The following is a 14753-nucleotide window of genomic DNA, read 5'->3' as shown; positions in this document are numbered from 1 at the left end:
TGATCCTTACTTTATTGAAAAATCCTAATCTAAGCAAAGTAAACTAAATTTCTACAGCATTGGAAAAGAAATACTGTTAAGAATTCGAATGTATACTTGGATTAATCACAGATTAAATTGGCTAGATCTTATGAAACATGTTGACAAAATTTGTGAAAATCTATTAACGACACTAGAGAACTGATTATTGTTCAATATATATACATACATATGTATACTTATTTATGAATGACGATGAAAATCGATTTGAAGCAACAAATATTCACTAAGATTACATATCCGGAAGTATAATAATTGAACACACTTTAGATAAGCTTCTACAAATTTTTCTTTAAAATATATTTTTTCACCATTTATTCTGTTTTAATAATAATAAGACCTTTTCGATAAATCTTATTAGATTTGTCTTTCCATTCTACTGAAAAATCGGCAAAGAAGTTAAGAAAAAAGATTGTAAGATTCCATCAAATTAAAACAACTAAGAGTAACCTTAAAAACTTCAGAAAAAATAACCTAAATAGCTAACGATAACCTATCTGAGGATAATAATTTAATAATGATTTATATATTTATAGTATTTATATACGTATACACATATAATTTATATTATGTTATAGTATGTTATCATTATATATGTATAATAAATTAAGCATCGTAATTTAATTTAATTTAATTAATGGTTTAATATAATAATATAATTAATATAACAAAATAATTTTTCAAGTTATTTTTTATGTATCATTTAGATAGAATAAATCAATCAATTAATGTTACAATATCCTTTAAACTAATCAATATTCAATCTAAATACGTTAATACTTTTTTATGGTGAATGCAACGATATATTAATTGATATAATGTATGTATAAAAAAAATTTATAGTTCCATTTGCAAGAATGGAAATAATTTTTAAATATTCAAAATGCTATCCACTTTCGGAGAGGACAGTTACACTAAATCTAAGATCGTACGTCATCCGAAATCGTTTAATTTTACCTATTGAAATTCTATACCATCTTCTACCAGGGCTGTAACTTGCCCAGTGCAAAGGAGGCTGTGTAACATCACTTGTACATATAAACTCCTCGTCAAAGAGATAGCCTAGGTTGCTATCTTTAATTTCTCAATGAGCGTGCAAAGTTTTTCGTCTGTAACGTATAATATCAAAACATTATGAGCTCGGAATATGCGGTTCGTTATGGCAAAGAGAAGAGTACTGGTCGGCCGTCATCGTTATCCGATTGTGATAAGCGAGCAATTTTGGGTGTAGCTTCCAACTCGCAGTTAACAACAAAGCGAATACTGGAAAAATCTAGTGTTAGTGCCAGTGTTTCACGTGTTCGTCAAGTTCCACTAGCCTGCAAAGATATTAAGAGGCTAAAATTGAAAAAGAAACCTTCGTTAACAACGAAACACAAAGTAGAACGTTTACGCTTTGCAAAAGAAAGAATGCATTGGAAAAAGAAATGGAGAAGAGTACTTGTTGTTATTTATTTATTTATTCAGATGTAGGATCACAATAGCTATTATTTTGTTCTTTGGATAAATCTATCACACCGTTCTGAGCCAAAAAAACTTTTATTACACTTTCTTACATGGACTAGGGATAAAAACAAAAGAACATCTTAAACCTATCGATTAAATCTATCGATTGTATCTAGAACTACCTTCTAGTTACTATTTCTTGTAACTAACGCATCTGCATACGGATGGCGAGCACGAACTCACGTTGTCATTTTCAACAATACTATTTTCAGACGAAAAAGATTCAACTTGGATGGTCCTGATGGTTTCCAATATTATTTTCATAACATAAGAAAAGAGGCAATGTCAGCAATTCGACGACAAATGGGAGGAGGCAGCGTGATGGTTTGAGCCGGCATCGGTTATTTCGGCAAAACAAGTATCAAGTTCATCGATGGGAGAATGAATAGTGTCCGATATATAAATTTAATCAAAGAACAAATAAATAATCATGCAGAACGCATTTCTGGACCTAATTATATCTTTCAACAAGATAATGCATCTGTATACATATCAAGATTGGTCCAATCTTATTTTAATGAAAATAATATATCTATTTTGCCGTAGCCTGCACGCTTCACGGCGTGTACGCGAATGAAAAGCAGTATCAACACGTACAAGAATTAAAAAATGCAATTGTACGCGAATGGGATACGTTAAGTCAAAATTATATCCAGAAACTATATAAATCGATAGCAAACCGTACAATAGAAAGTAATAGAAAATAAAGGGGGATGTACCTATTATTAAATAAGTATATATGTTTGATAAGTAATTATTGTTAGTTACAATTTATGTTGATTATTATTTTCTTCTTGTACATGTGCTATCATTTCGTTCTTAAAATAAAACAATTTTTTTTGTTACACACTAAACCTCATAATATTTTTAATTATTTTTAACAAACCGCATATTCCGAGCTCATAATGTTTTGATATTATACGTTACAGACGAAAAACTTTGCACGCGTCATTGAGAAATTAAAGATAGCACACCTTTTTGACGAGGAACATCAACAAAACATAGGATTTATCACAAATTTTAAATAAAAATACATAATAAAATATTGATGAAAGAACAGTATGGAGCTATTCGTTTAAATTTGTTACAAGCACCTTTGCAATTGCTAAGCGGAATGATAAATAACATGTATCTAACGTCACAAAGAAAATCGCGTTTGTACTTAGGAGAAAAGTGAAATCGTAGAAAGATAAATATTTCTATTGGGTTGATGAGTGACTAAGTGATGGCGGATTTTGTCATTAGGTGGTAATTTTTATTTAGTAATTTATACTTCTGATTAGAATTATAAGTCAGCCTTTGGTCTAATTTAGAAACACAAATACAACTTAATTAGTAATTGCATAATATTGCAATAAGTAATTCTCATAATTTCATTTGAATTATTTTATATGTATTTTTTAGTTTTTGTCATGTTCAGATATTATTCTCAGTTTCTCTTACGTTTTATATTAACTCTAATACAAACTACAATACAATTGTTATTCTCACTTATTATATACGTATATGCACATGTGATGATTTAAAATTAGCGCTAATTTGAAAATGGCAATTTTTAATTTTGAATCGACCCAACAGGTGACGCTCTAAACGAAGAAATGTGATTTATCTCAAATTGCGATTTAAATATTTATTTCGCAGAAACAAAAAAGTGAAGCGAACAACTGTTAACAATAAATATACAATAATCTTAAAACCATGTTTTTACCTTTGCGTATAATTCATACTCTTGCCGTAAGTTTTATATAGCCTAATACTGTATAGCCTAATTCCTAGTATCATAACCTCTTTCATAATCTTATATAATTTTGTTTATTTATATAAATTTACCGCATATTTTACAGTAATAAAATACATTTAAAATGATATCATGAAATTAGTTTTCCTTATCTTTACTTGTTTAAAGTAACTACTTAAAAATATAAAAGGATTTTAATAACCAATGTCAAATAATTTTAAGTTTTATTTATGCTATTGATATTATTCTTATTATGAAAAATATATTATTATCCATATGCACATATCAATTTATATGGTCCAAATTTTTCACATACTTCATTATCATTTAATAAATATTCTACATTATATTTTGGAATCTTAATTTATGATCAAATTAAAATTAACATTGATAAAATGTCTTCCTGTTTCTTCTAAAAATAAAAACATTCTGTGAAACAAGTAGGTAATGTAATTCTTTTTCATTGTTTTAAACATATTGTATTTTAAATACTTCACAGATCACAAAGTATAGTTATCTGACATCTAATAAATTCTTTTGAATAATTTGTATTATTTATTTACTTTTTTTGACTAAACAGAATTGCAAGAACGCTAGAGGATTACATACTTCAACCATTCGCATCTCAGATCAGTTATTTATTGTATGTATTATTATATAAATATGAAATTAATGAATGTTTTACACCGATGCTAATTCATTTTATATTGAATAGCATAGAGATAGTGAAGTTGATAATCCAAGTATACCATTTGAATTCAATGAAGCAAACAAGAAACGCATCGCAGCTCTTTTAAAAATTTATCCTGAAGGTCATAAACGTGGTGCGATGATACCTCTGTTAGATCTGGCTCAACGTCAACATGGATGGTTACCTATTTCTGCTATGCACAAAGTAGCGGAAATATTAAATGTCCCTCACATGCGAGTCTATGAAGTTGCAACATTTTATACAATGTTCAATAGAAGACCAATGGGAAAATATCATGTACAAATTTGTACCTGTACTCCATGTTGGTTACGAGATTCCGATTCCATTGTAGAAGCTGTAACTAAAGCTACAAATTGTAAAGTTGGAGAAATGTCTGCAGATAAACTATTTACTGTTTCTGAAGTAGAATGTCTTGGTGCTTGTGCTAATGCGCCAATGTTTCAAGTTAATGATGATTACTATGTAAGTATAATTTTAAAAAATATTTCATAGCCCCAACTAGATAATCCTAATTTGATTTTAAATCCAGGATAAGCCTTAAAATAAATTGAACGTTCATAAAATAAATATAAGTAATATCAGTATCTCTTACAGGAAGATTTAACACCTGAAAGTGCTACAGCTATAATAAATGCATTTAAAAAAGGTGAAAGACCGCCACCAGGACCACAAAATTCTCCTAGATTTGCAGCAGATCCGGCATCTGGTTTAACATCATTGACATCACCACCACCAGGACCTGGATTTGGTGTTAGATCAGATTTATAATTTACCGTATATATAAATAAAACATTGTATAATATGTAACGGATTTAGTACTGATTGGATGTATAAATAGATTACCTAATATACTATTTAAAAAATATGTATAAGATTTAATCAATTGTATCTTATCATCATCTAGCGGTGAAAAGATAGAACTAATTGATATGTGGCGATTAAAAAAAATAAATTTGTTGACTTCTAGGCAGAATTCTTGAACTTTTGAAGGTTCAAATAAAAATGTGGAACCTAAAGAATTAATTGAGACTAGTTTCATTTAAATATTCTTCCTGGCTTCTAAATTATAAGTAAGTTTTAAAAATCGTTCAGTCAGTGGACTATGAGCGAATTTTAGAGGTAACTGACTGAAGTTGGCACGGCACACATCTGAAGTCCGTCACATTATAAATTGCATTTTCTTGATTCTATCTGATTCTATCAAATAATTTAAATTCATAAATACAAAACTTAATACTAACCTTGAATTTTATCATTATTGTTAATTTATTATTATTAATTTGTCCTGACTAAGTTCATTTTCTTAGTAAGTGAAAATTAAAATAAGTTTTGGTATTATAATAATAGTATAATGGTCATATACGATCATTTCAGCTTTAAAAAAAAGTACGGTGAGAATTAAAGAATGACGTTTATGAAGGATCAAAGATCGAAAGGTACGGTCGACGAGCAACTACAAACCTTCATTGAGCGAGAAAGCAAAAATCAACAATTTCAGGTTAGTTTATAAATAAATATTTCTCTTTTAAGTCATTTTAATGTTCCGTACAATAATTTTTAATTAATATAATTCCGGAATTAGAAATATTGAAAGTAATATCTATCATCAAACATTAGAAAGTAAAGAATATGCAGGATACTTATTGACTTTTATATTGTATGTAACAACAGTTGTTTTCTTTTGCACTGAATATAAAATTATATCCAAAATAATGTCTTTTAACAGTATGTTAATTTTATATGTTAAGTATTGAGATTAGTTAGTTGATTTATAAATACAAAAATATTTTGAAAAAGAAATTGCAATATATTATTGCAAATATATGTAAAGGTAATCTTTTTATTTTCAGAGACTGACACTTAACATAACTGATATTTGCTGGCAACTCTGTATTGGAACACCTGGTAGTTCCTTGAGTTCAACTAATCGAAGTTGTATTGTAAATTGTGTAGAGAGGTTTATTGATACGAGTAACTTTATTGCATATAGATTGAGAAATACAGTTTTAACTAATGCTGCAGAAGTAAACGTGCAATAAATTATTTCATGATTAAGACATTTTCATAGTTAATTGAGCAAAAATATTGTTACTATTTATGATACATAACATTTTGTAAACAACATTTTATACAATTTATGTAAAAAAAATGTTTTCAAGTCTTCGTGGATTTGTGAACCGGCATAGACGAAAGTTTATATTGGGAGGTATCGTAGTTGGTGGTGTTATTTTTGTCAGATATACAGCACGTAGACTTCGAGAATGGCAAGAGAAAGAAATAAAAGATATGCTGGACAGATCAAAGCGACGTCAATATTTTGAATGTAATGAAAGAACATGCAGTCAGATGATAATGTCTCTTACATTAACTTTAAAAGATTCTATAATAAAAGTTTTGGATACTAATGCTGTTGTAGATAAGCTTAGAAATGGTTGTCCTGATAAAGTAACATGTTGGAATGAATTAAAAGTTTTAGCAATTGCTAGATCTGCCTTAGTAGTTTATTCGTATGCCATGTTAGCAACTTTAATAAGAATTCAATTTAACGTAATGGGTGGTCATGTATACAAGGATATTCAGAATTCTAATGGTACAACAACAGAAAATGTTGTACAAACAAAATATATGTCACTTTCAAGTCACTTTATATACAAAGGAATTAAAAAATTGGGTTTACTCATAAAAGACAAGGTGGCAGAAATAACAGCATCAATTTGTTTGAAAGAAGAATTGAATTTAAGAGACATAGAAGAAATATATTGGGCTTTAACATCTTCTCTTTCTGCAGACAGTTCAAAAGACCCTGTAAAAAATCTTGCTGAATATATGCTATTATCAAATTGCGAGGAAGAACAAACACCTATATTATTAAAATTATTCAATGAAACATTGGATCTTCTAGAAAGTGAAGAAGTACAAAATTTAACACAAAGTAGTATTAGAAGCGGATTTAGTTTACTAGTGGACCACATTTCTGCATTCTTTATTGCTTCTCCTATAGTAGAAAATGGTAAAACTATTCAGAATGGTGTTTCAGTACCAGGAACATCGAGTCAAACTAGCATAAACACAAAGTATGATTCAAATGCGTTTATAAATATTAATAAGGTATCCATGCCAATGGCTAAAATAATACCAATTATAAATGGACAAGTACCAGATAAACCAACATTAAAAGATTTTCAAAGCGATTTGTTACAACGTCTTATAACAAATAACGAACTTAAGACACTTGGAGCAAATATTTATGAGGCATTTAGTTTTTAAAATTAACCACTAAGATATTCATACTGTACACAGAGCACTATATGTATGATATACGAAAATATAGTATGATGAATTGTATTTGATAAAAGTAGCTATAAATACTTCTTTAAACACAAATAATTTTTATTTCAAACAAAATTGTGGAATGAATAACATAGTAAAAGGTTGTAAAAGGATCTCAGCACTTTAATGTTCAACTATATATTTAAAATGTATCATGAGATTCTTATTATTACACATATACACTATAAAAATAGAATTGTAAAGATATTCTAAACTATTTCATTACAATATATAATGTTCTTAAGAAATATGTTTTACTTTTTCACAGATACTTTTTTTTATATCATTTTCTTTTTATACTATCTTTTTAAACGCAGCAAAAATGGACACTTCCATGTAAATGATTTAATATTGCAATAAATGTAACTTGACATTTTTAGACTAATAATTTATTAATATTTAATTTCAACAAAGGTGGAAGAAGGCAGTTGTTCATTTAAAAATTTATATTTAAGAATATAATGCATGGCGTATAATATTCGCAAGCATATTACTTTTAAAATGCACTTAGAGCGATTGCGCGCGCAATTTATAGAAAAGATTCAAGAATTCTACTTTTTGATATATAGTACAGGGTTACTCGTTTAACTCGGAACCAGCGCTCGTAAGAACATATGATAGTGGCCAATTTGTAGAAAATGATCGTTAGCAAATTTTGAAATATGACATAGAAGAATGTTTAATACGTTAAAAATGAAAATTACCTAATGATACAAAGAAGACCTCGATGTTTATAAGAATGTGAAAATTTTCATTGTAATTCGCTACTAATTTTGATACTTGAACACAATTTTAAATAAAAAAAATTGCGTTCTAATTACATTTCAGGTAAGCATAATTTAAGGTATTAGTTATTAAAAGAAAATAATTGAATTACGTGTGGGAAAAGAACTGGGTGCGCTTGCTTGCTTGGAAGCTCCGGGAGCGCGCAGAGACATAAAATCGTCGCTTTTTCAGCGATTGTCTTCTTCCTATTGTGATGTCAAATTTAAAGTCCTTCGTCGGCGACCAAACCGCTATGTGTTCTAGCCTAATGATGTTTCTAGTAACAGCTCATAGATGGCGAGCGACATTTGATTATAGTAGTACGCATACATGTTACACTATTGCTACTCTCATATGTTCTCGAATGCCGGTTTCTAGATAAGTGAATAACCACGTACATACTAAGGATACTAAGGACACGAGATCCTGCGATACTACATGAAACGACTTCATTGCGACCATATTAGTTTTAGCACTCGCAACACTCAACACTTTGCACTAGTGAGCACAATGACAAAACGTGCGAGAGTAAAAGGGAGTACAGGAGGGTGAAGTAGACCAGTCGAACGATAGTGGCGCTACATATTGAAGACATAATAAGGTCGCGATCATATCCATAGTATAGTGTCAGTGATTCGACTGTCAGTTTTACTAATCACTTTTACATTTGTGTACCACTTTTTTTCATGCTATGTGAATGTACGTAGTTAGAAGCTTTTAACATTATAACTTTTAAAAATTTTAATACTTTCAACTTTAATACTTTAATACTTTTCAACATCATCAACTGGCACGATGTGGAAATTAGTAGCTCGTGGTATTCGTGAAACTTTGGAACGACGTGCATGTCGTACAAACGTTTATTGTCAAACGCCTCAAGAATCGAATATAAAAAATGAGACTAAAGTCAATTTGACGTGTAATCATAAATTGTTATTACCATCTTTTCCTGTTTTTAATAAAAAATTTTTTGGATCAACTAAAGCTAGTGGTACAAAAGACAAAGATCGTGATTCCAAATGGAATACAAAATACACTTGGTCAGAAGCTATAGGATGGGTAAATTGCGCTTCTGTTTGTTTTTCTTATCTATAATCCTTTCATCTAATATATTCTTTTAGAAAAACTTAAAACTCTTTTTAAAATTATATATGTAAAATTCCACTTTGTGATATATTTTATATTTAGATTTTTGCTGAATATATATATTTAGCTTTGTTTTCATTTCTCTCTTTCTTTCTTGATATTCTTTATATTAAATTACAATAAAGTCTAAACTTTCATAGAAATCGCATTCAAAATTTCAAATTAGATTATATTTTAGTAAATGTGCTTTTCTTATAAAATTTAATTTATTATGTTAATAGCAATAATTAAATTACTTTTATTTTCTAAATAAATAATATGGTAATTTTTTTAATAGACAAGTGTATTAGCTGTTGGATGGGTGGTATGCCAAACATTATGTCTTCGCAGAAGGCTCTTTGAAAAAGAAAAAGTTGATTCCTTAAAAAACAAACTATTACAAGTTCCAGAAGTACATACTTCTTATTTACTTGATCAAGTATTAAATTTAAAACCAAAACACATTTTACCTATTATTAATTGTATCGCCAATAATAAAATACATGCTCAAGAAAACAATGAAGCAGAATGGAAACCAGAAAAACCACTTGGGCCTATCACCATTGAAGAGGTGACAATGTTATTCTGCAGGCATTATAATTAACAACTGACAAAACAATTTGTAATAGAGAGCAGATAACATTCTTCAATTAAAGTAATATTTACATTTAGACATTATATCATATATTGTAATTCTTAATGGTCTATATATTTATTTCATACAAATTTATAATAAAACTTTAATTTGCTTAATGTTACATATATATATCTAATGAGATTTCATTATGGTTTCAGTACTTCACTTTATAATCAGTGGTTTAATAAATAATTTTAATTTTAAATATTTAATTGTAAATTATCGTTTAATGATATAATATGTAAAATTATAAAAAAGCAAAACATAATGGATACAAGACTGACAAATTTTTTGTTGCATCTCCTTTCCAAAACATATTCTTATTCACTTAATATTGAAATTTTATTCTAAAAGTAACAAACTGTCAAATTTTATTTGCCACGACTATAATTTTATTTCATATATATTACAAGACTATACAAAAGCAGAATATAATTTTGGTTATTTCAGAATTAGCTGTTTTCAGCTTTTTCTATCTTGATTATAAACCTATCTAAAATTTAAAAAAATCTTTTTAAAGAAGTTTTTTATTCTTTATACATTCTCAGGCTTTAAAAGAAGCTACCAAAGAATTTGCCAATACTCATAAATTAACTGTGGCTGAATTTGAACTTCAATACGGCTTGAAAGCTTTAGAAGAGAGACGTTATAAAGATGCTATAAAACATTTTACTGCTGGTGCAAGTTTATCATCTGCTGCTAGTATGTTCAATTTAGGACTGTGTCACGAATTAGGACTTGGAACATTGGTTGATCACACGCAGGTATAATATGTTAAAAGTATACATATTTTAGTATGGAAATTACAAGTTGTTACGTAAAGAATACAAAATTCTACATCTTATTAAATTTTATATTTTTTTTTTTAGGCTGCCAAACATTATAATGATGCAGCAGAACGAGGTCATGCAGATGCTATATATAATTTAGGAGTTTTTCATGCTCAAGGCAGAGGTGGTTTTACAGTAGATATTGATAGAGCTCGAAGTTATTTTATTAAAGCAGCAAAGTTAGGACAAAGACAAGCGCAACATGCGCTAGATTTAGAGAAACAGTATTACCAAGTTAAACGAAAAGAAATTGATACAATTCTTCCGAATGAGTGTACAGATATCTTACAGCATATGCGAAATAATGAGGATATGAATCATATTCTTAGAAAGCTAATTAATTATAATAATGTATTATATACACAATCAGAAGCAGAATTTTTAGAAGATTCTGATCATAAGCAAACCATGGTAGAATGTACGAATTCTATAAAATTAGTTTTCAATATTTTTGGGTTAAGTAAACGAAATATATTACCTGTCTCTGTGGAGTCAAATAATTGTAATGTGACATGTTAGAATGTAGCAAAATTAATAAAAGTAAAAATGAAATGTAATGTTTCGTGTATTTGAGATATGCTATAAACATTTTTTTTTATAACGTTTACGTCAATTATATTATGAATTATCAAGATTAAAAATAAAAATATTAATTGACTAATTGTATAACAAAATCTATTCAGGATATACAGTATTTTTCAAAAAATGTTTATTTAGTAGAACATCCTGCCAAGAGTTGTTTTAAGACATTCATGAAATAAAATTTGTGATCTGGAGGTACCGTAATACATATAAAAGTATTTTTATGTATGCCATTTATATTATATTTATATCTTTTTCCATTTATATTACATATTTATAAACAAATATCTCCTTTTTATGACTTATTTTTGGTAAGATACTTAGTTTAATGAGGAGTTATGAAGTTTTTAATGATACTTCAATTTATAGACTTTTAAAAAATATATTGTTATCTATGATGAATATATACATTGTACATGTATATTTAGAATATAATATGTTATCAACTAATTCTGCTTTATGGAACACATGTGCAGTGGAAGAGTTTATTATGATAATTATCATCAGTAACTGTTTTCATTTTATAATATGTGATTTTATTCTTTTTCTACAAACTGATACATACAAATTGTCATATTTTCCTGTATGTATATAAACATTCTCGATCAATTTTGTAATCTTCAATATAATAAAAGATGAAAATAATTAAGCCTGTTCTATTTACTAAAAATTTTAATGTCTTTACCAATGTGCATTACGTTTTTCTGCTGTTTTTCTGATAAACTCACTATGATTAGCATATAAGTTCAAATTTCTATCAATATCCATCCAACGTACATTAAGTGCATCATCACCAGCCACTAGCTTTATATTTCCAAGAACATTATTATCATGATCATGAAAATTTAAAGCTACAGTTTCCATCCAAGCATTATCAGTATTTCTAGGATCATCTACATATCCTTTATAAATTTCTTCTCCCTGTTCAAAAAATTTTCTCATAGATTTTTCTAATTCTTCATTTTCTGCTCTATCTCTTTTTAAAGAATTCATGGCTTCTTCCATGAATTCTCTTTTTAAAGTTCTTGAGACTGTTTCACCTGGATCAACCATTCCACCAGGAATAGCCCATTCTCCAGAATCTTGTCTTTGTATAGCAACGAATTCCAAAATTGGTTTATTTGTATCTTTGTTTATTTCTGTTACACCTGTAATATCCTGTTTCCAACGGGTCACAATTGGATCTGCTGCATGATTTGGCCCCCATCGTCCTAAGAGACCACGTCCTATGATACCAGTACGACCAATGGGATTTAAAGGACAACCATCTTCGTTTATAACATAGTCATTTGTAAAACTTCTACGATTAACATTTCCTGTTGACAATAAATTAATACATATTTAAAAATATTATAATGCGCAGAGTAAAATTTTAATAGTGATTGATCAAATATGTAAAGCTTTTATGAATTGTTTACCATCAACAGCATTCCATTTTGGTTGAAATGAAATATCATCAATTTCCAAATCTGCCCATGGTTTTCCCTTGAGACTCGGAGCGGTATATTCAATTGGCTTATATTCTGGATATTCAATGTTCCATGCCACTTTATTTTCAGGTACTTCGAAACGTTTTACATTACTAGATGGGTAGAAACCTTGCCTGCATTTATAATGAATCATTCTAATAATTATCACCCGCATAAAGTAAAACAAACTACTTTTAAGTTCGATCATAAAGTTAAATATTATTGAGTATCGTGATACTCTTGATCACTATGCTTGCTATACATTTAAAAATAAAACAGTTGTCAATCATCGTTAGTTATCTCTCTTTCTCTCTCTTTCTTTTACTCTTCGAATCTTTTATCAAAACAGGTAGCTATATACAAGCACCGACAAGGTATTAAAGGAGTAGACGTGACATTTAATAACTCTTCGTATCCTACGTTTTGGTGTCACCTAACCCCCATATCATTTCCGTGTCACATACGACGTTATTGGTTTAATATAAAATAAGATACCAGCGCTACTGGAGCGGTAGGAATTATAATTAAATCAATGGTCAACATAATTACAATCGAGAATGGGCTCAATCATTTACATTTAGTTAATGAGAATAGTAGTTGTTAGCTTCGCGGAGACTACGATGTTTCACCACGTGAGAGACATTGTAGACAGTCGGGTATTGATTAAAATTAATAGCTATTTATCGCTTGCTTTTTATACATTATGTGTATATATTAAATGTTTATTGTGCACTTACAATTTTGTTATAATATGTAGTGTAGAACGTATAATGCATAATTTTATATAATTTTGCTCGCTTGTTTAGTTCAAAGTAACATTATGAAACACATCATAAGAAATACATGTATTCCAATTGCGATTTAACAAACCATAATACAACGGACATCATTAGTTTTCATTGTTTCGTAGTGAATGATAGCGATAGATACATAACGTGATGATTTATTTCATTTGTCTTGATTTACACTTTTTTTACCCTTGCAACGTTTTGTAACAATGGTAACAATATACAGGCATAATATATAGTCTTTGTTTCTGATACACTAGTGTCAGATATCAATTGTTGCATTCCGTTAAAATAAATATACCATTATTAGATATTCTTTTTAACATTTTACTGACCGCTAGCGGTTCAACAGCATACGCACGTCTGACCGGCAGCTCAAGCGCAGATTCTCCCTAGCGTCGGCTCTGTTTCGGTTTAGACTCCCCAATACCATTCTTTTCGTTCATCGTGAACGGTAAGTTTTTCCAATTAATTTAAATTAAATTAATAAAACTGTGGGAGCTTATAAAGCAATGCAACTGAGCAAGGTACCTTAGTACTAAATAACAAATGCTCAAATAATGAAACAGATTGTCGGCGAGAAAAAGCCGATTAATAGGCTATTGGTCCGTAAGCGTCGACGACAAAAAATCGATTAATCGACTATCAGTCGGTAAAGTGTTAACATGCCGATCCGTATCTTTATAATTTTGTAGAATCTTCAACCTGAAAATGTCGCTACAAAATAGAAAAGGAAGAGCAATTTGCTACAATTCAGAAACGGACTAGGATCACTATAATATACAAAATATGAAATCAAAAAATTGAAAATTTTGGGCTTGAATATAATTTTTTATAAAATTGATTATGATATTTGTTAATATCTTATAATAGGTTTATGTTATTTTATCTTAATATTATAAACAGACATTCAACTAGTAAAAACATAACAATTCAATATTATAAACTTAACATAATTAATTACATATTATGCAATTTTTTAAAACATGTTAGACAGAGTGCCGACTGGCCCTTACAATGATCACAATATGTTGTTACTTTTTTGGCTTTATTCGCGGCATACTCTCTACCTTTTATTCTAGAAATGCGTTTATAACATTATTTACACCGCCGTTTCGTTTTTCTCGCGGGCCCTTGGTATGACTGCAGAAAATGTGAATGTTTTTTGGCCAGTACTTCATTCTCACTTGGCATTTCTTCTCTGTGGGGATTCACTGTACTTAAAAGGTGAT

At 28.9% G+C, this 14753-nt stretch overlaps 4 protein-coding genes across 4 annotated transcripts; 3 read left to right on the top strand and 1 right to left on the bottom strand.

Annotated features, from left to right (window-relative positions):
• Positions 1–3095: 3095 nt before the first annotated feature.
• Positions 3096–5018, top strand: LOC117210995 (NADH dehydrogenase [ubiquinone] flavoprotein 2, mitochondrial). The gene is made up of 4 exons (XM_033454518.1): positions 3096–3279; positions 3864–3926; positions 3999–4457; positions 4590–5018. Exons 1-4 carry the CDS (start codon positions 3244–3246, stop codon positions 4761–4763), a joined length of 732 nt encoding a protein of 243 aa, XP_033310409.1. The 5' UTR covers positions 3096–3243; the 3' UTR covers positions 4764–5018.
• A 122-nt stretch (positions 5019–5140) lies between these two features.
• LOC117210993 (peroxisomal biogenesis factor 3) lies at positions 5141–7350 on the top strand. Its single transcript, XM_033454515.1, has 2 exons — positions 5141–5493; positions 5846–7350. The coding sequence occupies exon 2, from the start codon at positions 6144–6146 to the stop codon at positions 7260–7262; it is 1119 nt and encodes a 372-aa protein (XP_033310406.1). The 5' UTR covers positions 5141–5493; positions 5846–6143; the 3' UTR covers positions 7263–7350.
• A 1106-nt stretch (positions 7351–8456) lies between these two features.
• LOC117210992 lies at positions 8457–11287 on the top strand. Its single transcript, XM_033454514.1, has 4 exons — positions 8457–9149; positions 9514–9786; positions 10401–10616; positions 10722–11287. The coding sequence occupies exons 1-4, from the start codon at positions 8886–8888 to the stop codon at positions 11199–11201; spliced, it is 1233 nt and encodes a 410-aa protein (XP_033310405.1). The 5' UTR covers positions 8457–8885; the 3' UTR covers positions 11202–11287.
• Positions 11288–11382: 95 nt separating this feature from the next.
• Positions 11383–13663, bottom strand: LOC117210994 (ADP-ribose pyrophosphatase, mitochondrial). The gene is made up of 2 exons (XM_033454517.1): positions 12683–13663; positions 11383–12580 (listed from the first exon to the last, which is right to left on the bottom strand). Exons 1-2 carry the CDS (start codon positions 12939–12941, stop codon positions 11946–11948), a joined length of 894 nt encoding a protein of 297 aa, XP_033310408.1. The 5' UTR covers positions 12942–13663; the 3' UTR covers positions 11383–11945.
• Positions 13664–14753: the final 1090 nt, after the last annotated feature.

The sequence above is a fragment of the Bombus bifarius genome, unplaced genomic scaffold (genome assembly GCF_011952205.1).
Source record: "Bombus bifarius isolate JDL3187 unplaced genomic scaffold, Bbif_JDL3187 scf7180000008214, whole genome shotgun sequence".
Taxonomy (NCBI): Eukaryota; Metazoa; Arthropoda; class Insecta; order Hymenoptera; family Apidae; genus Bombus; species Bombus bifarius.
Note: the sequence above shows the minus strand (reverse complement) of the source record. Positions and strands in the feature narration are given on the sequence as shown.